Here is a 25,229-nt window from a genome sequence, read left to right on the forward strand (position 1 = left end):
GAGGCAGAGCAGAACACAGGAAGCTCATCAGGATTAGAGCAGCAGGAAGGGAGAGCATGTGGGCTGAAGCTACCTGAGCCTGGGAATCCAAGGGCCCCATCTACCCGATTCCAAACTTCAGCCTGGCCTGAGACCAGGCCATGTCACCTCAAAGAACGCCTGGGAGTTTCTGCAGAAGCAAGGGTTTGGCCTTCCTGAAGCTGTTTCTAGTGCTATCATTCTGTGATTACATTATGTGGTTTGAGGAGGCAAGGATTTCTTTAGGAACAAATCCGGCCTTTAAAGGAACCAGTAAATAAAACTACATAGCAACTAAAGCCCAAGGAGACTGATAGCTCAGAGACAGGCTGGGTGGTAGGGAGGTGTCCCTGGATTTTAAGATGTGTCGATGACATGCAACATAAGTGAAACATGGAAAAACCAAGCTTTGTGAGGTTCACTGGATTTATAATGGTCACAATCCTTGGGTCCTCTTGAACACGTGAATATTTAACATCTGAAAATGCAGCCCAACTTTTGAGGAAAGGGATGCTCACAGTTTCAATCTTCTCCCCGTGCTTATTTTTCAAAAGCAAATTAATCATCATTCTATACATGTGCTCTGAACCCACCTTCCACAAGAATGTCATCTGCCGCTCCGTCCCTGTACTGGGTCGCTTCCTTGATGATCTGCGTCATGTTTTGGGAAAACGCGCCCAGGTCCCTGACCGACCGAAGGTTGAAGTGAAACTGAGCCGTGGCCATGGCCTTCAGCTCCTCCTCAGAAGCTTCCTGCAGCCCCACGGAGATGATTCTCACCCCGTCTTCCCGCAGGGCCTTGGAGGCCTCTTCCACGTCGTCGTCCTCGGACACCGCCGAAGCCAGGACCACCAGAATCGGGGGAAACTGCTTCTTGTCCCTCCCGCCGGCCGCTCCAGAGAAGAAGGTCCTGTGGGCCTCCCGGAGAGCGTTTCCTATCCGCAGGGAGCCGCCGATGAAGGCGAAGTTCTTCTTGAGGTGGTTCAGCATGGGGTTCCTGCTCTTAAAGGTGCTCAGCTGGAACTCACTGTGGAGCCGGTCGCTGTACTGAGCCAGGGCCACGCGGTACTTGTGGGCCTCGATGGGGAGACTGGTGATCATCTTGGTGATGAACGTTTTCACAAGAGGGAAGGACTTAGTTCCCAGGTGATCAGAGCTGTCCACCAGAAACACAACATCTGCATACTCAGGGCCTAAAAACCCAGAGACATACAAACAAAGCACAAACTTTAGAAATGTACTACCTGTTTAATACCAACCATTTGGATAAAACCTACTTTCCTTGATTTGTATTTTTAATACCTTCCCAATGAACTGAAAATAACAGTTTGACATTACATATTTGCCCAAGAAAAGAAATCTTTATTTCGTGGGCTTTTTCATACACCTTTGCATTTGAACTCCTCGCAAATTAAGTATCACTTTTGTGTGGAATTAAAAAAAAATAGGTAAATTTAGAGAAGTAGAAAATCCTGGGTTTTTATATCTTTAGTGGATACTTCCCAATCCCCCACCTTTTTTTTTGCTTTCAGAATTTGATCTCAGTTTATATAAAGAGAATAAAAAATTTAATTGAGAATCACATTGCTTTGAATTTGGGTGGAGAAATCCGAATGATGCCCTTTCATTGTGATTCCTCTTTAAGCAATGTAACATTGATCTGATTGACTTACAAACATATTAGTTTGTATTCCCAAATGTTAAATGAAGTTTAAAAAATACCTAAAAATCATAAAAATGTGGTAAATTTAAAGTTCTTTATAATATTTTTTGGCAAACCATGTGAATGATCATTATAATGCTCACATAAGTAAAATGTGATGGAAACCAGTATGCCTTAAGTTAGGAAAGGGATTACAGTTTTGGTTTCTATTAAAAACATAATTTGTATATAGGAATACAATAACTTTGCTGAACTTTGAAGGATTCATTCAGTGCCAGGTTCAATGCTAAGTACGTAGAATTATATTTTAATGTGATAGGGAATCACTGGATTCAAGCACAAAATATTGTTTATTGGTGACCTGCTCATTTGAATGCAGAGTCCTCCCCACTCTAGTAGAACATGTATGTCTTTTCTGTGGTAGGGAGAGGTCTGTCTGTCTGATGGTATATATTTAAGCAAATATAGTGTACTTGAATAATGGAAGTCCTGCCTTTTTTTTTTTTTTTTTTTAAATCAGCTAACTCCACCTGCCCTGTCAAACCATTCTACATACTTGGGCTTCAGGTTCCTCACCTTTCAAATGAGTGGATTCTACTAGAAAATATGTAAAGTCCTTCCTCACTTTGAGATTCTGATGAACAGAAGTGGTTACAAGATAAATTCTAATCAAAGGAAAATAACCTCCATCTCTTTCTGTCTACACCTGCTAGGAAACCAGCGTTGGCAACCCTGTGTGTGATTTCATTTTCTTGATAGCAGTCTGGTTGAGGCATGATGGATAACATCACACCTTGTCTTCTAAATAACCTAATTTCAACTGGTTTGAGATTCTTTTGATAATCATACAGTCAGCAGTGTCTTAATGAAGGTGAATCAATATTGTCTTCTACGAGAAGGCCAGAATCCCTACGAGGACTGTCGGGGAGCCCTGCGCAGGATGGCTTGACTTGTGACCAAAAGTGACCTTTCTATTCATGAATAAGCCCCCACATCTTGCATGGAAAAAGGAAATGTGGACAATTGGCATGTGAGACAGATTCAGGTTCTGATACAGCTCAGCGTCATGTCTGAACGTGGAACACTTGGGGAAAAAGCACTGCTTCTCTTTAAAACAACTTAATATCAAGCCCCGTGAGACATCAAAGAAAAATGTTTGCAGAACAAAGTCTAGTTTATCTCTTCTGAAAACTTGCTCCCAAGGTCACAGTCCTTGAGAAAGCTATGAAAGCCAATATAGGTGGCCCTGGACATGAAGTGACCGGTACAAGTAGTCACTATTTTGAGGTGGTCAAGGACTGAGGGTCAGGCCAGTATTTTGACTTCATGTCCACTGGACAAAGGTAACTGACAGACAGCAAACAGCTATGGAGCTTTCTCTTCAGGGCAAAAGCACTCTCTTTACAATAAGCTAACAGTTTAAATTGGAGCAAATCTGGATACTTAACTAAGACAATGTTTTGGCACAAATGAACTAGGAAGAAACATTCCAAATGTTCCAGGCCTGAATCTAATATTAAATGATAGAATTTTAATGCAACCTCCCCAAAGGCCTAAAAGGGGTTGAAATTGAGGACAAAATAATAGCTCTCATATCTTTCTATCATAACCAAGGAATAAGGTCCAGAACAAATGATCTTTAAAGGAGCACAGGATAACATCAAAAAGAAATTGAGCTACCATCCATACCTTCACCACCATCAAAAGCAAAGTAAAGCAAAGCAAAACTCTTTAAGTAGGTCAAACTGATCTATTTTCTGTAATAAAAATTAAGGAAAAGAACTCTATTTTTTTTTTTTTTTTTTTACTTACCAGGATCTTTGTTCATAGAGACATGGGAACAAATTATTATAAGGAACAAGATCAGCAGCATTTTCCTCTGATGACCTAAAAAGTCTCCAACTTGAAATCTGAAAAGGCAAAAACGAACACCTAAAATTGTGGATATTTTGTAATCAAGACACACAAATAAGAGCACATAAAATTTTATAGCAAACTGGGTGCAATAGAAGGCAGAATTTCTGAGGTGCCCCGACTTTCTGATCTGTGAAGAGCCTTAGAGAAAAAGATCCACAAAAATTCACACAATCATAAAATTTTTTCCTGGTCCAAGACCCTGCAGAAACATGAAATTCTGGATTATGAATGGAGGTAGCCAGCTGCCTTCTAGTTCCAACAATATTTTGTGTCTCTATTAGTCATTTTCCCTGTACCCTCGTGTTACCCTTGGTCTACTCTTTGCCAAGACAATTCAGAGTTCACGGCTGGGACACAGTCTAAAGACCTGATTTATCATTTCTCCATCATGAACATGTAGGTGTGTTTCATCTTTGAGCAGTAAGTATTTTTAGATGGGGTAAAAATTCCATCTTTTCCCCTATCCTACATAATTACAAAGGTAGCCATTTTCCCTTATCTTAAATTTGAGAGAAGACATAAAAGTAGTGACCCTCCATATTCCATATGATATCTTGCTCCTCAAAATGACTCAATTTGTACTATTTTGCTTCCAACTACCTAGAACTGCATGAGGCAAGGGTTTTCCAATTCTATTGACCTAAAGAATCTTCGGTCACCTATAATTATTCATTTCATAGAATGAAATAAAATATTGAAGACATTGAAAATAAATATTTTCATGAAGCAGGTTTAGCTCATTTATTCACTCATTCATCCACTGAATGAAAAACTAATTGATCCATGTTAAGAAACTAGCATCTTGTTTCTTGCTAAGTTCTTACCCAAACATGAATTTGCAATATTATATACGGCCATCTCACTCCTTGTCAGGCAGGCTCCCAGTGCTTAGTATTTCATCCCTTCAGAAAAGGGACCTGTGCCATGAGAAATTCCATCCCCATTTCCTCACCTACTCCATCATCCCTCTGACATTCTGGAATCTGGGACTTTGCTCTGTTCCTTCATAAGAAGCCTAGATGATATAAACTTTTCGGGCCGTAAGTCAATTTATCAATTCTATTCTGAATTATTCAGTGAACTGGAAGGGGCTCATAAGAGGTTGTTTTTAGTTCAACCCTTACATTTTAGAGGAAGGTTAGCCCTAGAGTAGATTGCCCCAGATGAAAACCAAGTCATAATATCCGTACAAATTTTGTACTAATGTGTATAACAACAACAAATCCTCCCACTTGTTGTGTCTTTAGTACGTGCCATGTCCTATGCTAACTGCTCCACATTTGCTCTCCTGTTTGCTATGGATAACAAACCTAGCAGCAAGTGAAATTATTCCGATTTTGCAGATAAGGAAACAGTTTCATGAAGGGGACATAAATAACGGTCTCAAAGTCACCTTGATAAAATGGGCCAGAGTTGGGCGTACAACCCACTTCTGTCCGACTCTAAAATCTGTCCTTGCAAACTGTTATCCCAAACTCAACACGGTGAACATAAAAAGTGTCTCCAAGTTTCTTTCTGAAAGTTAAAACCTGGATGGAACAGTGAGGATTAGGTAAAGCCATGTTAATCCCAAAGCAGCATGAAGCATCTGGAAATTTCCCCATGCAGATGATCAATACCAGTGATACGATAAAAGTTGAATTCTTTGGAACAGCATCTTGTGAAATAGTTTTCTCACATCCTTGAAATGGATTCAAAAAGCTGGTGTGTTATAAGGCCATCCCGTGTGGAAGCCCACACGCGAAAGGTTCTCTTAAAGTGCATACGGGCCCTGCTTGATGTGTGCAGTAAGACTGGTGGTGGGCTAAGCCTCTAAATTCATGTTTGGAAGGGCTGGGATCATTTTTATCACATTGAAACATGGATGAACTGCCTAAATCTGTATGCTGTTCTACTCCCAGACATGGCCAGGATTTATATAATTTTTTTCAGAATATCTGAATATTTAAAATAAATTTTAAAAATACCTGAAGACATAAAGGGAGAATAAGGAAACAGAAAATGTAAGTTCATTGTACGTTCTTCTTAATAGTGAAATTGACTGCTTGTTACAGAAATATTGTCAAAAGGTATAGTTCTCCTTAATCTAAATTTTGTTGTAATTCATTTATTCTGAATCAAAAAAACAAAACACAGAGGCCAATATACATCTTTTGGAAGTTATAGGCTATAAAAAGCTTTTTAAAAAATCTGGATCCCTGTAAACTTTCTGTTGAGAAGGTAGAATGTTTCTAATTTAAACCACAGCTGCAAAAGCAACACAGTCACCAAACACTTGGCTTCAACCCCAGAATGTTTAGAACTTGTGCAACACCTCTCTTGAGGCTACTAAGAACCAGGGGTTTCAGGGAGACCTCTGCCCCATGCAAGCCAATTCATAATCTAGGACATGTCTTCCAAAAAAATATTAACAGTCCAAGAGGGATACTAAAGAGACCTCAGCAAAATTAAGATAAATGCCTTTTTTTCCCTTTAAAATGAGCATGCAGGATACATCATTTCTAAGCATATGGACTGTATTTTTCTTCAGAAACAGACTATTGTCAGCCGCTGCACTGTGAAAAAACACTGGGTCTATTCCACAAAGGTCATGACAAATTGCCATTTGTTTATCTACCCCCACTCACAATCTCTCCACTATTTCCCTTCCTTGAACCATGCTACTTCTCAGAAGTCAAAAAGTAGAAAGAAAAATATTCTAAGTAAGACTTACACTCACTGAAACGCTGCAGTATGAAGCCTTCACATACAATAGGAAAAAATAAACACGAACCAATAACGGTAAACAATACAAAACACACAAGCCCTCATGAGGCAAGCAAATCACATAGTTTCACTGCTAATGTCATGTTTTTCCCAACTGCATTTTCTGGAATCACAAAAAAGAGACTGTGTATGTTGATCATATTGAATGAACAAGGTCATTATGACCCTGCCATTTTGTAAAATGTATACTCATATGTGTTGAGAGCAGTTGATTCAGTAGAAAGAGCACAGTCTATAGTATCATGACTTGGGTTTCACTCTTCCTTAGTGGTTGTGTCACTGGACATCCCACCTCACTCCTGTGGGTTCCTCATCTGAAGCACAGGGGTCACATCCTCTAAATTCTAGCATCTCCACACATTAACAGTTTTTTGACCTAACAAATAGTACTAGAAGAAAAAAAAAAAGTGACCAGTTAAGCTAAGATCACACTGAAATACAGAGCACATGTTCTGAAACAGTCTTATGGAGCAAAGTGCCCCTCAGACAACCACCTGTGCAGGTCTGGTCCTGTGTTAGAGGGACTATGACAGCAAGAAAAGGAGTAGGTCAGAATTATTGACCCTTTCTGGGTCAGAAATGCTGCTGGAATCCTTCCAGACCCAAGTACACCAACTGAAGGGGACTAAAATTTCAACAAGGCAAGCTTATTTTATTTAAGCTGGGAATTAAATGCCCAGCTTAAAAATTAGGAAAACTATAGAACAAACCCAAAAGGAATAAAGAGATACTTAAAATACTAAAAATCTGAGCAGAAATCAGCAGACTAAAAAACAAAGCTAAAAGAAGATCAAGATTTGAAAACGCCAACCTCATAATAGACTGATCAAAAAAAGATGACATAAATAATTATTTGAATTATATGAATGAAAAAGACATAACTATAGGTAAGACAGACTTTTTAAAAATTGAAACAGTAGTTAACAGTATTCACAGAAAACTCCAAGCCTACATGATTTTACTGGCACGTTCCAAGCTTTCAAGATACAGGTCATTTGAATCTTCTACAAATTCTTTCAGAGATCAGAAAAAGAGGAATATTAGCCATTTCCTTTTTGGGGGGCCAGTAAAATCTTGATATGTAAACTAGACAAAGACAGCATGAGAAAGGAAAAACATCCATTTCACTCATGAATATAAATATCAACAATAGCCAAATTATGGAAAGAGCCCAAATGTCCATCAACTGATGAATAGACAAAGATGTGATGTGTGTACACACACACACACACACACACACACACACACACACTATGGGATATTACTCAGCCATAAAAAAAGAATCAAACCTTGCCATTTGCAACAACATGGTTGGAGCTACAGAGTATTATGCTAAGTGATGTAAGTCAGCCAGGGAAACACAAACACCATATGATTTCACTGGTATGGAATTCAAGAAACAAAAGAGATGAACATGCAGGGAGGACAGGCAGGAAGAGAGGCAAACCAGAAAACAGACTCTTAACTATAGAGAACAAACTGAGGGTTGCTGGAAGGGAGAGGGTGGGGGGATGGGTTAACTGGGTGATGGGTGTTAAGTAGGATACTTGTTATGATGAGCACTGGGTATTATAAGTGACGAATCACTCGATTCTACACTTGAAACTAATGTTACACTGTATGTTAACTAACTGGAATTTAACTAAAAACTTGAAAAAAGAAAATCACTATAAAAAATCCTAAATAGAACATTAGCAAATCAACTCCTCAGTATATAAAAAAGATAATACACTGTTATCAAGTTGAGTTTAGCTCAGGAATGCAAGGATTGCATTTAAAAGATACAATCTAAACATGTAAATCTAAATATGTATTTAGAAAATACCTGACTATAACTTAACACATGAATAGACTAAAGGAAATAAAAAGTAAATACAAAAGGAAAACCACCCCAATTCATAACTTTAAGAAAAAACCTTTAGGAAACCAGGAGGAGAAGGAAACTTATTCTGACAAAGGATATGTTTTAAGAGACTTTTAAATATAGAGAATTGAGGGTTGATGGGTGGGGTGGGGGAGAGGGGGAAATGGGTGATGGGCATCAAGGAGGGCACTTGTTGGGATGACCACTGGGGGCTGAATGTAAGTGATGAATCATGGGAATCTACTCCTGGAGCCAGGAGCATAGCGTATACACTGTATGTTACCTAACTTGACAATAAATTATATTTAAAAAATAAAACAAATAAAAAATAAAAATAAAGTAAAAAATAAAGTAAAAAATATTTTTTAAATACATAAAAATCTTCTGTGTATATCACCCTAATGGGGAAATTTTAGAAGTATTTTTTAAAAATGTGAAGTACAATTAACACAGTGTTATATTAGTTTCAGGTGTATGATATAATGAATTCAACAATAATTCCCTATGTTACTCAGTGCTCACCATAATATGTGTACTCTTAATCCCCTTTATCTATTTCCCCTAACCTCCCCTGTGGCAATCATCAGTTTTTCTCTGAACTTAAAGGTCTGTTTTTTGTCTTTTGTTTTTTTTTTTTAATGTTTTTTATTTATTTTTGAGACAGAGAGAGACAGAGCATGAACAGGGGAGGGGCAGAGAGAGAGGGAAACACAGACCGAAGCAGGCTCCAGGCTCTGAGCTGTCAGCACAGAGCCCGACGCGGGGCTTGAACCCACGAACCGTGAGATCATGACCTGAGCTGAAGTCGGACGCTTAACCAACTGAGCCACCCAGGCGCCCCTTGGTTGGTTTCTTAAATTCCACATATGAGTGCAATCATATGACACTTGTATTTTTCTGTCTGATTTCATTTAGCAATAATACCTTCTCAGTCCATCCATGTTGTTCCAAGTGGCAAGATAGAATTCTTTTTTATGGTTAATATTCCACTGTAGATATGCACACATCTTATTTATCCATCTATGGATGGACATTTGGGGTGCCTCCACATCTTGGCTATTGTAAATAACGCGGCAATAAACATGGGGGTACATAGATCTTTTCAAATTAGTGCTTTCATTTTCTTTGGGTAAATACCCAGTAGGGAAATTACTGGATCATATGGCAATTCTTTTTTTAATTTTCTGAGAAACCTCCATGCTGTTTTTCACAGTGGCTACACCAATTTGCATTCCCATCAACAGTACACCATAAAACTCCTAGAGGAAAACATAAGCAGTAGTTTCTTTGACATAGCTATAGAAACATTTTTCTAAATACGTCTCTGCAGGCAAGAGAAACAAAGTAAAATTAAACTATTGGAGCCACACCAAAATAAAAGGCTGTTGCACAGAAAAGGAAACCAACAAAATGACAAGGCAATCTACTGAATGGGAGAAGATACTTGCTAACGATGTACCCAATAAGGGGTTAATATCCAAATATACAGTGAACTTACACAAGTCGACACTGAAAGACCCCAAATAATCTGATTAAAAAATGGGCAGAGGACCTGAACATTTTACCAAAGAAGACATACATCTGGCTAACAGACACATGAAAAGATGATCAACATCACTCATCATCAGGGAAACACAAATCAAAACCACAATGAGAGACCTCCTCACACTAGTCAGAATGGCTAAAATAAAAAAGACAAGAAATAATAAGTGTTGGTGATGATTTGGAGGAAAAGGAACCCTCATAACTGTTGGTGAAAAGTACTCTGTTTAAAATGAGGAAACAAGAATTTTGCTATGTTCTAGCAAAATTAAATCCATAAAGATTGTAAAAAGAACAAGAACACATAAAATTGCCATTGTTTGCAGTGACAGGATTGTTTACATTTACAGCCAAATTATTAAAAATAGCAAATATTTGAGTCTTTTCATATAACATCAAGATATAAAAGTCAATTCCATATATCCATAACTAGAATATTTAAGTGTTTCTATGAGAGTCAAGTTAAAATAGCAACAATTATATATCAAGAAAAAATAAAATATGTAAAAGATAGCAAAATTTATAAAACTTTACTGAAGGCCGAAGTGACCAAAGAAATGGAATCCACAGCCCAGACATACCAATGTAGAGTTGCCAGGCAGACCAGTGGGGGTGGGGAGGGATAGTTATTCACATGCAAACAGGTGAAATTAGATCTTTCCTTCCCACTGTAGACAAAAGTCCAAAGTTCTTGAATGTTAAAAGCAAAGTTTAAAATATTAAGTAAAAACCATATGTGGATATATATTTCTGACCTTAGGGAAGAATGTCTCAAACATTCAGGTCATAGAAAATACCAGGGCGGGGGTGGGGGGGGCGGGAATTAATAAATTATCCTATATGAAAAACTTCTGTTCAAAGATGTTTTAAAGAAAGTAGAAAGACAGGTTACATACTGGAAAAAGATATCCACAAAAGATTGGTATTGAAAACATAAATGTCCCTAGAATTTCTAGGAATAAATAACCCAAATAGGGAAAAGTCATCAACAGGTATTTCATAGAATTGGAAACCATACGGGCAGCAAACAGAAAGCAATGTTCAAACTCATTTGTGATCGGGGAAATAGAAATCAAGATTATACTGAGATACCATTTTACATTCATTCAATTGGCAAAATGTATAAAATATAACAAAATCAAGTAGTGGAGAGGATGTGGATAAACAGGACCTCATATACCTTGTTGATGGAAGTATAAATTAAACCACCACTTTGGAAAACAGTTAAGCCCTATCTTATAAAACCAAACATTTTCAAGCCCTATGACCTGGCAATTCTATAGTCCTGGGGAAGCCCTTGCACACCTATGCCAGGTGATGTGTTCAAGAATTTTCACAGCAACACTGACTGCAGTACCGCAAACTTGGAAACAACCCAAGAAGTTGTTATTAATAGGAAAAATGAATAAATTGATGTATAATATTTCTTTGTGTGATTATGCTACATCAATTGAACTAATTACATCTAGGTGCGAAAATGCGAATGACTTTTAGCAACAAAATGAGACAAAAAGCTCGAGAAAACTACATGCAGTAGGCTATCCTTTTAAGTTAGAAATAATTCTAATTGTTATATAGTTTTAAAGGACTATAACTGTAATAAACTAATTTAAGAAACAAAGGGATGGCTTCTGGTCCAACATGTTAAGATACTTGAAGTTGACAATCCATTCCAATAACAAGCAGAAAGTGAACAGAATGAAAAAAAAAAAAAAGTCAACAACTTTTCTTAGATCTGCAAGAGAAGTGCGGCCACAGGGCAAACTCCTGCCCTCCAAACTGAAGACTGACAGGCAGATTAAGAGAATCACAATTTACTAGAGCAGAAATTGATCAGCTAAAACCTCCCAGGGAACCAGTGGCTCAAGTAGCAAAACCTGAGCTGTAATTGACAAACTGCTGGAGGCTCAGCGTGGAGAAGTCTGAGGCATAAAAACTCCAGGAGGACCCAGTCATTAGGGGCCCCACACTCTCGAGAGTTTTGCCTTGGAGCGCTACTAGCTTTTTATAGTAAATATATGAGAAACATATCCCCCTGCTTCTGGCAAGGATGAAGAAAAAGGAACCATTCTGAAATACAGCACAGTATTCTGCTCTTTTTAACAAGGTCTACCCTCATGAAAAGCTTTAACTGGAATCTAACCAGTAGGGGGAAGGAGAATAGGCAATTTCAGCCCATGCTAGTCTTCCATGTGGGAAAAGGAAATTACTCAATCCCCACCCCCCATGGTCTCACCTAACAATTGAGAAGTTGCAGGGGAATGGTGCTGAGAAGCACTTGTATGGTTTACAGTCCAGAGGCACTGGCTCACTAAAAGACTGATGCATGCTCACAACTAGAGAACACTCCCCTTTGCTCCACATCCTAGCTCCATGTTGCTAAACACCTTTTTTGGGTTTTTTTTTTTAGTTTTTAAAAAATGTTTTATTTATTGTTGAGAGAGATAGAGACAGAGCATGAGCAGGGGAGGATCAGAGTGAGAGAGGGACACAGAACCCAAAGCAGGCTCCAGGCTCCGAGCTGCCAGCACAGAGCCTGAGGCGGCATTCAAACTCACAAGTCTCGAGCTCATGACCTGAGCCGAAGTCGGACGCTCAACTGACTGGGCCACCCAGGAGCCCCACTAAAGGCCTTTTTGACAGTAGTTCCTTTTACACAGTACATCAAGTCTGGCTATTAAGAAAATTTCAAAACCTACTTAAAGGTCAAAAACCAGAATTTCAAGAGACAGAACCAGAAGAACTAGACAGAACTAGACTCAGAGAGGACAGGGATGTTAGAATTATCAGACCACAAATCTAAAACAACTGATTGCTATGCTAAGGACTCTAATGGATAAAGTAGCACGCAAAAGCAGATGGCAATGTATGGAAAGAGAGAGATGGAAATTCTAAGAAAGAATCAAAGACAACTCTACAAGATGTAACATACATGTAATGGGAATGCCTGAAGAAAAAGAGAAAAAGGAAAGTAAGTATTTGTAATAATAATAACAACTGAAAATTTCCCCAAATTAATGCCAGGCATCAAACCACAGATCCAGGAAACTCAGAGCAGGATAATGCTAAAAAACGAAACAAAAATCTAAGCCTAGGCATATAATTTTCTAACAGAAAATCAAATATAAAGAAAAAATCCTGGGGTGCCTGGGTGGCTCAGTTAGTTGAGCATCTGACTTGTGGTTTTGGCTCAGGTCATGATCTCATGGTTCATGGGATTGAGCCCCACATTGGGCTCCACACTGGCAGCCCAGAGCCTCCTTGGGATTCTCTCTCTCCCTCTTTCTCTCTGCCCCTCCCCTGCTCATGCTTGCCTGTGTGCACTCTCTCTCTCAAAATAAATAAATAAACTTAAAAAAAATGGGGGGCACCTGGGTGGCCTCGTCAGTTAAGAGTCCAACTCTTAATTTTTGTTCAGGTCATGATCTCCCAGTTTGTGGGTTCGAGCCCCATGTCTGGCTCCATGCTGACAGTGTGGAGTCTGCTTGGGAGTCTCTTGTGCGTGAAAGGAACAATCCAAATGACAGCCCTACCTTAGTTTAAAGCTAGGTTCTCTTTTCTGCTTATTATGGATTTTTGATAAAAAATACAATTGCTGAGAAGTCTGTTTTGCTTGCTGTTTGCTATGAGCATTGTGAGACCTTTCCTGGATGTAACCCGCTGTGTAGTAGAATGGGTTGTAAACCTTCCTAAATGAATGTAGTCTGATATGTAATGAAATGAGTAATTGTAGTAATTGTACACAAACTAACTGGCGTCCTTCGCTTCTGTAATCTTGCTTGCTTAACACATTCCTCCCCTTCCCCCTTCTTCTCCTCCCACCACAAGTAACGGACAAAGCCTTCTCGCCGAAGGACAGACCAAGGACGCCCAATCTGAAAATAACAAATGTCCTTACTTTAGAATTTACCAATCCGGACCCTCACTCACCTATGCTGTTTGTCCCTGTCTATAAAAACCCTATACCAACTCTGATCGAGGCCTCTTAGCGTCACCGGTAACGAGTGCGCAGAGGTCCAGGTTCGAACCTGCAATAAATGCCCCTTGCCACTTGGCTTTGACTCACGACTCTGGTGGTCTTTTGTGGGAGGTTTAGAAACTTCGGGCATTACAGTGCGCTCTCTCTTTCTCTCTCTCTCTGCCCCTCCGCTGCTCACACGTGCTTGTGCTCACTTGCTGTCAAAATAAATAAACTTAAAAAAAAAGAAAAAAAATCCTGAAATAAGCCAGAAGGAAAAAAGAAAAAAACAGCTTACCTATACAGGAGTAAAAAATTATACGTGACTTTTTAGAAGCCATGCAAGCAAGAGAGTACATTATTTAAAATATTGAAGAGAAAAATCCACCAACTTAGAATTCTTCATCCTATGAAATTATCCTTCACAAGGGAAAGAGATACACTTTCTGAGACAAAAATGGAAGGAATTTGTTGCCAGTAGATTTGCCTTGCAAGAAATGTTAAAAGAAGTTCTTCAGAGAGAAGGAAAAAGATCTAGGTCAGAAGTTTATATGTGCATAAGGAGAAGAACATTGGAGAAGGAATAAATAAAAGTAAAATAAAAACTTTTCTTGCTTTTATTTAATCTAAGAGAAAACAGTTTGTTCAAAATAATAGCAACAACGTGTTCAATTATGTGTGATGTACATATATAGGCTCGTGTATATGTAAAATTAATGTCCATAATGATACAATGAATGGGAGTGAAAAGGTAGAATGATTTTGTTATTATAAGGTGCTCACACTACTTCTGAAATGGGATAGTGTCGTACCAAAGTGCATTTGCAATAATTGTACATATATTTTGTAAACTCTAGTGTAAACACTTAAAACATTTTTTTAAGTATATCGTAAGAAAGGGAGAAAATGCAATCATAAAATGCTCAATTAAACATCAAAAGGCATAAAAAGAGTGAGAGACAAAAATAGGACATCAGTGGTCTAAATGCACCAATTAAAAGAGAGAGATTATCAGAGTTGATCAGAAAACATGACCCTACTATATGTTGCCTACAAGAAACCTCTTTAAATACAGGCACAGATTAAAAGTAAATGGATATAGAAAAATACACCATTCTAACAACAATCAAAAGAAAGTGGGAGTAGCTATGTTAATTTCAGACAAAGCAGGCTTCAAAGCAAGAAAGTTTATCAGGAATAAAAAGAGGCATTGCATAATGATAAAGGGGTCAACCTTCTAGGAAAGCATAACAATCCTTAGCATGTATATACCTAACCAAGTGTGAAAATACATGAGGCAATAACGGAGAGAACGCCAAGAGGGAAATAGATGAATCTACTATTCTAGCTCAACAACCCTCTATCAGAGATGGGACAGATCCAGCAGACAGAAAATCAACTGGATATAATGGTTATCTATAAAATACTTCAGTGAACAGCAGCAGAATACATATCTTCCTCAAGCTCACATGGATCATTCACCAAGACAGACCACATTCTTGGCCACAAAGCACACCTTAAATTTAAAAGAATAGAGGGGCACATGGGTGGCTCAGTCAGTTAAGCTTCTGACTTTGACTGAAGTCATGATCTTATGGTTTGTGAGTTTGAGCCCCATGTCTGGTCTCTGCACTGACAGTGAGGAACCTGTTTGGGATTTTCTCTCTCTCTCTCTCCCCCCCCCCGCCCCTCCCCCCGACATGCACATGCAGTCTTCCTCTCCCAAAATAAATAAATAAAAGAATAGAAATCATACAACATATGCTCTCAGGCCACGGTGGAATGAAACTAGAGGTAACAGAATCTAAGCTTCTTAGGAAATTAGAAAAAGAAAAGTTAAACTCCTAGTTAACAGAAAAAATAAAAAATAGAGCAGAAATGAAATTAAAATGAAATTAAAAACAGCAAATCAGTAGAGAAATCAACAAAACCAAAAGCTGGTTGAGATCAATAAAACTCATAACCTTCTAGCAAGACTAAGAAAAAAAAAAAAAAGGAAGCACAAATTACTAATACCAGAAATGAAAGAGGGGACATTGCTACTGAACCCATGGACATTAAGAGGATAGTAAAGAAATGTTATGAACAACTATGCCCTCAAATTTCAAAACCTAGAGGAAATGGACCAGTTCCTTAAAAGACACTCTGTCAAACTCACACAAGAAGAAATCAGACAACCTGAACAGGCCTATATTCACTAAAGAAATTAAATCAATAATTTATAACCTTTCCTAATAGAAAGCACCCGGCCCAAATGGGTTCCTTGGTGAACTCAACCAAACATTTAAGAATAATGTCAATTCTCTACAATCTCTTCAGGAAGATAGAAGCAAATAGAGTAATTCCTAATTCATTTCATGAAGCTAGCATTTCCTTAATACCAAAACCTAATAAACACATTACTACAATAGACCCATATCTCTACAAAAACAGATGTGAAAATCTGATGCTAAATATTAGCAAATCCAATCCCACCATGTATGAAAAGAATTATACACTAAGACTAAATGACACTTACTCCAGTATGCAAGTCTGGTTCAACACTTGAAAATCAATTAATGTAATCCATTACATAGACAGAAGCTAAAGAAGACATAGACATAGACAGCTAAAGAAGAAAAATCACATGATCATGTCAATAGATATAGAAATATCATTTAACAAAATTTAACACTCATTCAGGGAGGGCAGGGTCAAGATGGCAGAAGAGCACAGAAATTTTTTTCTGAGTCTCTCGTCCCTGAAATGCAGCCAGATCAACACTAAACCATCTTGCATACCTAGAAAACTGATTTGAGGATTAACACCATGATTATGTACAACCTGAACCACAGAACTCAGCAGGTACCTGGTGCAGAAAGGTGAACTGGGGGAGAGGGAACTGCAAAGGGCAGTGAGCTGTTTGTACTTGTGGAGAAAGGACGGAGATGGGGCAGGAGGGAGAGTATGGGAAAAGTACCCCCTCCCCAAAGCAGCTGGAGAGAAAGAGGAAGAGTAGAAATAGCCACAAGAGAATGAACAAAAAAGGGAGAAAGGAGAGGGTTTAAATTCCATTAAGATTGTATAAACAGGAGGAGTGCAGAGTCTGAAACTCTGCAGCTCAATACTGGTGGTGCTCCAGTGGGAAGGGCGAATCCCCAGGAGCAGAAAGCGAGGTCAGAAGGGTCCTCAGGCCACATGGGGAGAGGCAGTTTCCCTGCTGGGAGGGCATTTGAGAGGTGGTGTAGCCTCCCCACAGGCAAAGGTTGCAGCAGGCCCCAGAGAATGGCCACATTTGCTGGTGTTGGAGGGAGGATGTTAAAGGGTGAAGCCTGGTGCCAGATGTGTGTTGTGTTTTTCCGTAATTCCTGAAAGGTTTCTGCTACATGATTGCACGAACTTTCTCTGGGGAGGGCTGGCACCTGGCCACAGTCTCTGGGCATTGGCTAAAGCATGGTCTCACAAATGTTCCTGGGGGCAGGACAGCACCTGGCCATGGTTCAGCACGACCCTCCCCTAGAGGGTCAGAATAGGTCAAAGCTGCAGTCCTTAGAAGTGAGAGGTTGGGAACCACAGCTCCATCTGAGATAAAACTCAGGAGGGAGGCATCACCTGGCAGCCTGATGGCTTGGTCATGGACAGTGTAGAAGCAGGGAGTAGATGGAAGCCAGAGACAAAGGAGGGGTGCCTGATTGCTGGTCACAGAGATCACAGAGTTCTGATACTAGCGATTGGGTAGCCGGGTGACACCTCCCCCGGATGCACACACATGCCTACACATGCCACAACAATCCATGCCAGGAATCTAAGCAGCACCAATAGGTGGAGAATGGAGCCATTACACTAAACCCCAACCATTTGGGCCAACCTCTCTTTTCAGGAAAACTACAAGTCTCTAAGCCTGCTTAGCTTACAGACTATAAAGTGCTTCATAGTTTGACTTCTAGGGGAAACTGGATGTAATTTGAGTAATATTTTATTCTGTTTGTTGGTCCCAATGTTCATTTTTTTTTTCTTGAATACAGAAAGAAAATTATTTTATTTTTATTTTCCATTTTTATTAAAAAGATTTTTCCTTAATTTTTTTCTACTATACTTCTTTCTGGTAAATTTTTATATTCTATTTTACTTCCATCATTTCATTTTATTCTATTTTATTGCATTCATTTTTTCAAATTTTCAAACGTTTTCCATTTTTTTTCTTTTTCTTCTTTTTCCCTTTTTTCTCTAACCTATCAAGTTTCCTTCAACAGCCAGACTAAAACACACCTAGGATCTAGCATCCTTTGATTTTTTTGTTTTTAATTTTTTAATTTTAATTTTTTTTACTTTATTGATTCCTTTTCTTCCTTAAAAATGATGAAATGAAGGCATTCACCCCAAAAGAAAGAACAGGAAGAAATGACAGCCAGGGACTTAACACAGATACAAGCAAGATGGCTGAGCCAGAATTTAGAATCATGATGATAAGAATATTAGCTGGGGTTAAAAAGATTAGAATCCCTTTCTGCAGAGATAAAAGAAGTAAAAGCTAGTCATGATGAAATAAAAAATGCTATAACTGAACTGCAATCTCAAATGCGGGCCATGGCAGCAAGGATGGATGAGGGCGAACAGAGAATCAGTGACACAGAAAACAAACATATGGACAATAATGAAGCAGAAAAAAAGAGGGAGACTAAGGCAAAAGAGAATGATTTAAGAATTAGAGAAATCAGTGACTCATTAAAAAGGGATAATATCAGAATCATAGGGTCCCAGAAGATGAAGACAAAGAAAAAGGGGTAGAAGGGTTATGTGAGCAAATCATAGCAGAAATCTTTCCTAACCTGGAGAAAGACACAGACATCAAAATCTAGGAAGCACAAAGAACTCCCATTAGATTCAACAAAAACCAACCATCGACAAGCACATCATAGTCAAATTCACAAAATACTCAGGCAAGGAAAGAAGCATGAGAGCAGCAAGGGGGAAAAAAAGTCCCTAACCTACAAGGGAAGACAGATCAAGTTTGCAGCATACCTATCCACAGAAACTTCGCAGCCCAGGAAGGAGTGGCAGGAAATATTCAATGTGCTGAATCAGAAAAATACACAGCCAAGAATTCTTAATCCAGCAAGGCTGTCATTCAAAATAGGAGAGATAACAAGTTTCCAAGGCAAACAAAAATTAAAGGAGTTTGTGACCACTAAACCAGCCCTGCAAGAAACTTTAAGGGGGACTCTGGGAGAGAAAAGATGAAAAACAAACAAGGAAAAAACAAAAACAAAAAAGACCAAAAGCATCAGAGACTAGAAAAGACCAGAGAACACCACCAGAAACTCCAACTCTACAGGCAACATAATGGCAATAAATTCGTATCTTTCAATACTCACTCTAAATGTCAATGGATTAAGTATTCCAGTCAAAAGACACAGGCTAACAGAATGGATAAGAAAAACAAGATCCATCTAGATGCTGTTTACAAGAGAACCATTTTAGACCTAAAGACACCTTCAGATTGAAAATAAGGGGATGGAGAACCATCTATCATGCTAATGTTCAATAAAAGAAAGCCAGAGTAGCCACACTTTTATCAGACAATCTAGACTTTAAAATAAAGACTGTATCAAGAGATGCAGAAGGGCATTATATCATAATCAAGGGGTCTATCCACCAAGAAGATCTAACAATTGTAAACATTTATGCTCCAAAATGCGAGCGCCCAAATACATAAATCAATTCATCACAAACATAAAGAAACTCTATGATAATAATACCATAATAGTAGGGGACTTCAACACCCCACTTACAACAATGGACAGATCATCTAAACAGAAAATCAACAAGAAACAACAGCTTTGAGTGACACACTAGACCAGATGGACTTAACAGATATATTCAGAACATTTCATCCTAAAGCAGTAGAATACATATTCATTTCCAGTGCACGTGGAACATTCTCCAGAATAGACCATTACTGGGACAAAAATCAGCCCTCAATAAGTACAAAAAGATCAAGATCATACCAAGTATATTTTCAGACCACAAATATTTGGAGAGCAAAGAACATCCTACTAAAAAAATGGATGGGATAACCAAGAAGTTAAAGAGGAAATTAAGAAGTACATGGAAGCCAATGAAAATGGTAACACCACAGCTCAAAACCTCTGAGAGGCATCAAAGGTGGTTATAAGAGGGAAGTATATAGCAATCCAGGCCTTCCTAAAGAAGAAAGGTCTCAGATACACGACCTAACCTTACACCTTAAGGAGCTGAAAAAGGAATGGAAAATAAAACCCAAACCCAGCAGAAAGCAGGAAATGATCAAGATTAGAGCAGAAACCAATGCTACTGAAACCCAAAAAACAGTAGAACAGATCAATGAAACCAGAAGTAGGTTCTTTGAAAGAATTAACAACATTGATAAATCCCTAGCCAGTTTGATCAAAAGGAAAAGGAAAGGGCCCAAAAAAATACAATGAAGAATGAAATAGGAGAATTCACAACCAACACAGCAGAAATACAAACAATACTAAGAAAATATTATGAGCAATTATATGCCAATAAAATGGGCAATCTGGAAGAAATGGACCAATTATTAGAAACCTACACCACCAAAACTGAAACAGGAAGGAATAGAAAATTTGAACAGACCCATAACCAGTAAAGAAATCGAATTAGTAATCAAAAATCTCCCTAAAACCAAGAGTCCAGGGCTGGATGGCTTTCCAGGGGAATTCTACCAAACATTTAAAGAAGAGTTAACACCAGAGCACCTGGGTGGCTCAGTCGATTGAGCGTCCGACTTTGGCTCAGGTCATGATCTCACAGTTTGTGGCTTAGAGCCCTGCATCAGGCTCTGTGCTGACGGCTCAGGGCCTGGAGCCTGCTTTGGATTCTATGTCTCCTTTCTCAGCCCCTCCCCAACTTGTGCCCTGTCTTTCTCTGTCTCTCAAAAATGAATAAATGTAAAAAAAAAAAATTTAAAGAAGAGTTAACACCTATTGTTTTGAAGCCGTTCCAAAAAATAGAAATGGAAGGAAAACTCTCAAACTCTTTCTATGAAGCCAGCATTACCTTGATTCCAAACCAAAGACCTCACTAAAAAGGAGAACTACGGACCAATTTCCCTGATGAACATGGATGCAAAAATATTCAACAAGATACTAGCCAACCGGATCCAACAATGCATTAAAAGAAATATTCTCCACGACCAAGTGGGATTTATAACTGGGATGCCGACCTGGTTGAATACCCACAAAACAATCAATGTGACACATCAATAAAAGAAAGGACAAGAACCACGTAATCCTCTCAATAGATGCAGAGAAAGCATTTGACAAAATACAGCATCCTTTCTTGATAAAAACCCTCAAGAAAGTAGGGATAGAAGGATCACACTGTGAGATCATAAAAGTCATATATGAAAGACCCACCGCTAATATCATCCTCAATGGGGAAAAATTGAGAGCTTTTCCCCTAAAGTCAGGAATATGACAGGGATATCCACTCTTGCCACTGTTATTCAACATAGTATTGGAAGGCTTAGCCTCTGCAATCAGACAACACAAAGGAATAAAAGGCATCCAAATCGGCCAGGAGGAGGTCAAACTTTCACTCTTCACAGATGACATGATACTCTATATGGAAAACCCTAAATATTCCATCAAAAAACTGCTAGAATTGATTCATGAATTCAGCAAAGTTGCAGGATATAAAATCAATGCACGAGATCGGTTGCATGCCTACACACCAACAATGAAGCAACAGAAAGAGAAATCAAGGAGTCGATCCCATTTACACTTGCACCAAAAACCATAAAATACCAAGGAATAAATCTAACCAAAGAGGTGAAAAATCTATACACTGAAAACTATAGAAAGCTTATGAAACAAATTGAAGAAGACACAAAAAAATGGAAAAAGATTCCATGCTCCTGGATTGGAAGAACAAATATTAAAATGTCAATACTACCCAAAGCAATGTACATATTCAATGCAATCCCTCTCAAAATAACACCAGCATTCTTCACAGAGATAGCACAAACAATCCTAAAATTTGTAGGGAACCAGAAAAGCCCCCAAATAGCCAAAGCAGTCCTGAAAAAGAAAACCAAAGCTGGAGGCATCACAATCTCAGACTTCAAGATGTATTACAAAGCTGTAATCATCAAGACACTATGGTACTGGCACAAGAACACTCAGATCAATGGAACAGAATAGAGAACCCAGAAATGGACCCACAAACGTATGGCCAACTAACCTTTGACAAAGCAGGAAAGAATATCCAATGGAATAAAGACAGTCTCTTCAGCAAGTGGTGCTGGGAAAACTGGACAGCGACATGCAGAAGAAGGAATATGGACCACTTTCTTACACCAAACACAAAAATAAACTCAAAATGGATGAAAGACCTAAATGTAGGACAGGAAGCCATCAAAATCCTAGAGGAGAAACCAGGCAAAAACCTCTTTGACCTCGGCTACAGCAACTTCTTACTCAACACATCTCCAGAGGCAAGGGAAACAAAAGCAAAAATGAACTATTGGGACCTCATCAGAATAAAAAGCTTCTGCACAGTGAAGGAAACAATCAGCAAAACTAAAAGGCAACTGACAGAGTGGGAGAAAATACTTGCAAATAACCTATCAGCTAAAAGGTTAGTATCCAAAATCGATAAAGAACTTATCAACACCCAAAAAACAAAGAGTCCAGTGAAGAAATGGGCAAAAGACATGAATAGACACTTCTGCAAAGAATACATTCAGATGGCCAGCTGGCACATGAAAGGATGCTCAACATCACTCATCATCAGGGAAATACAAATTAAAACTACAATGAGATACCACCTTGCTCCAGTCAGAATGGCTAAAATTAACAACGCAGGCAACAACAGATGTTGGTGAGGATGCAGAGAAAGAGGATCTCTTTTGCACTGCTGGTAGGAATGCAAGCTGGTGCAGCCACTCTGGAAAACAGTATGTAGATTCCTCAAAAAACTAAAAATAGAACTACCCTACGACCCAGCAATTGCACTACTAGGCATTTATCCACGGGGTACAGGTGTGCTGTTCCGAAGGGACACATGCACCCCCATGTTTAGAGCAGCACTATTAACAATAGCCAAAGTATGGAAAGAGCCTAAATGTCCATCAATGGATGAATGGATAAAGAAGATGTGGTATATGTATATACAGATGTGAGATATATATATATACACACACACACACACACACACACACACACACACAATGGAGTATTACTCGGCAATCAAAAAGAATGAAATCTTGTCGTTTGTAACTATGTGGATGGAACTGGAGGGTATTATGCTAAGTGAAATTAGAGAAAGACAAATATATGATTTCACTCATATGAGGAATTTAAGACACAAGACAGATGAACATAAGGGAAGGGAAGCAAAAATAATACAGAAACAGGGAGGGGGACAAAACATAAAAGACCGTTAAATATGGAGAACAAACAGAGGGTTACTGGAGGGGTTGTGGGAGGGGGGATGGGCTAAATGGGTAAGGGGCATTAAAAATCTACTCCTGGGGCGCCTGGGTGGCTCAGTCGGTTGAGCGTCCGACTTCGGCTCAGGTCATGATCTCATGGTCTGTGAGTTCGAGCCCCGCATCAGGCTCTGTGCTGACAGCTCAGAGCCTGGAGCCCGTTTTCAGATTCTGTGTCTCCCTCTCTCTCTGCCCCTCCTCTGTCATGCTCTGTCTCTCTCTGTCTCAAAAATAAATTAAAAAAACGTTAAAAAAAAAAAAAAAAGAATCTACTCCTGAAATCATTGTTGCACTATATGCTAACAAACTTGGATGTAAATTTTAAAAATTTTTAATTAAAAAATTTAACACCCATTCATGATAAAAAAAACTCAGTGTACTAGGAATAGATGGAAACTTTCTCAATTTGATAAAGAATATCTACAAAATACCCATAGCTACATCATAATGGTGAGAGACTCAAAGCTTTCCCAGCAAGTTCAGGAATAAGGCACGGTTTTCCCTTTTCACTTCTGTCTTTAACATCACATTGGAAGCCCTATCTAATGCAGTAAGATTAAAAAAAATATGTGGTGTCAATGAAATCCCTATCAAAATTCCAATGGCATTTTTCACAGAAAAAAAATTTTTATTTTTTTTATTATTTTATTTAAAAAAATTTTTTTAGGGGCGCCTGGGTGGCGCAGTCGGTTAAGCGTCCGACTTCAGCCAGGTCACGATCTCGCGGCCCGTGAGTTCGAGCCCCGCGTCGGGCTCTGGGCTGATGGCTCAGAGCCTGGAGCCTGTTTCCGATTCTGTGTCTCCCTCTCTCTCTGCCCCTCCCCCGTTCATGCTCTGTCTCTCTCTGTCCCAAAAATAAATAAACGTTGAAAAAAAAAATTTTTTTTTTAAATAAAAAAAAAATAAAATAAAAAATTTTTTTAATGTTTATTTATTTCTGAGATGGAGAGAGACAGAGCACGAGTGGGGGAGGGGGCAGAGAAAGAGAGGGAGACACAGAATCCAAAGCAGGCTCCAGGCTCTGTGCTGACACGGGGCTCAAACTCACAAACCGTGAGATCATGACCTGAGCCGAAGTCGGTCGCTCAACCAACTGAGCCACCCAGGCGCCCCAGAAATAAACAATTTTAGAAGTTGTATGGGACCATAAAAGATCTCAGGTAGACAAAGCCTTATTTAGAAGAACAAAGCTTGAGGTATTACACTAATTTCAAACTCTATTACAAAGCTATAGTAATTAAAACAGTCTAGTATTGACATAAACAGATACAGATCAATGGAGCAGAAGAGGGAGTACTGAAATAAACCATGCATATATGGTTAATTAATTTACAACCAAGGAGCCAAGAACATACAGTGGAGAAAGGACGGTCTCTTCAATAAATGGTGTTGGAAAAACTGTACAACCACATGCAAAAGAATTAAGCTGGAACTCTACCTCAAACCATACACAAAACTTGACTCAAAAAAGATTAAAGACTTGACACCAAAAGCAAAACTAAACAAGTGGGATTGCATCAAACCCAATACCACAGTGTGGTATTAGCAAAAGAATAGACAAATGGATATTGAAACAGAAGGGAGAGCCCAGAAACAGACCCATATAAATATGGTCAATTGATCTTTAACAATAGAGCAAAAGCAATACAATGGAGACAAGATAATCTTTTTAATAAACAGTGTTGGAACAACTGGACATACACACACACACACACACACACACACACACACACCCCTAGACACAGACTTACAACCTTCACAAAAAGAAAGACAACGTCAAGAGAAACAAGACAAACCACACAGATGGCTAGAAAATATTTGTAGAAGACACATCTGATAAACGACCGTTACCTAAAATATACCAAGAACTCTTAAAATTCAACAATAAGAAAACCAGCGACCCAATTAAAAATGGGCCAAAGAATCTTAACAGCCATCTCACAAAACATTTACAGATAATAAATAAGCATATGGAAGATGCTCCACATCACGTGTCATCAGGAAACTGCAAATGAAAACTAGATACCGC

The 25,229-nt window shown here is 38.8% G+C and overlaps 1 protein-coding gene across 1 annotated transcript in view; it reads right to left on the reverse strand.

Moving 5' to 3' along the window:
* COL6A6 (collagen type VI alpha 6 chain) overlaps positions 1–25,229 on the reverse strand; it is a 165,890-nt gene that overhangs the window by 116,041 nt on the left and 24,620 nt on the right. Inside the window, exons 2-3 of the mRNA XM_045503667.1 lie at positions 3,494–3,591; positions 612–1,211 (exon numbers count right to left, since the gene is read on the reverse strand). Coding sequence (XP_045359623.1) covers positions 612–1,211; positions 3,494–3,554 — 661 coding nt within the window. The 5' untranslated portion in view covers positions 3,555–3,591. The remainder of the gene's footprint in view (positions 1–611; positions 1,212–3,493; positions 3,592–25,229) is intronic.

The sequence above is a fragment of the Leopardus geoffroyi genome, chromosome C2 (genome assembly GCF_018350155.1).
Source record: "Leopardus geoffroyi isolate Oge1 chromosome C2, O.geoffroyi_Oge1_pat1.0, whole genome shotgun sequence".
Taxonomy (NCBI): domain Eukaryota; kingdom Metazoa; phylum Chordata; class Mammalia; order Carnivora; family Felidae; genus Leopardus; species Leopardus geoffroyi.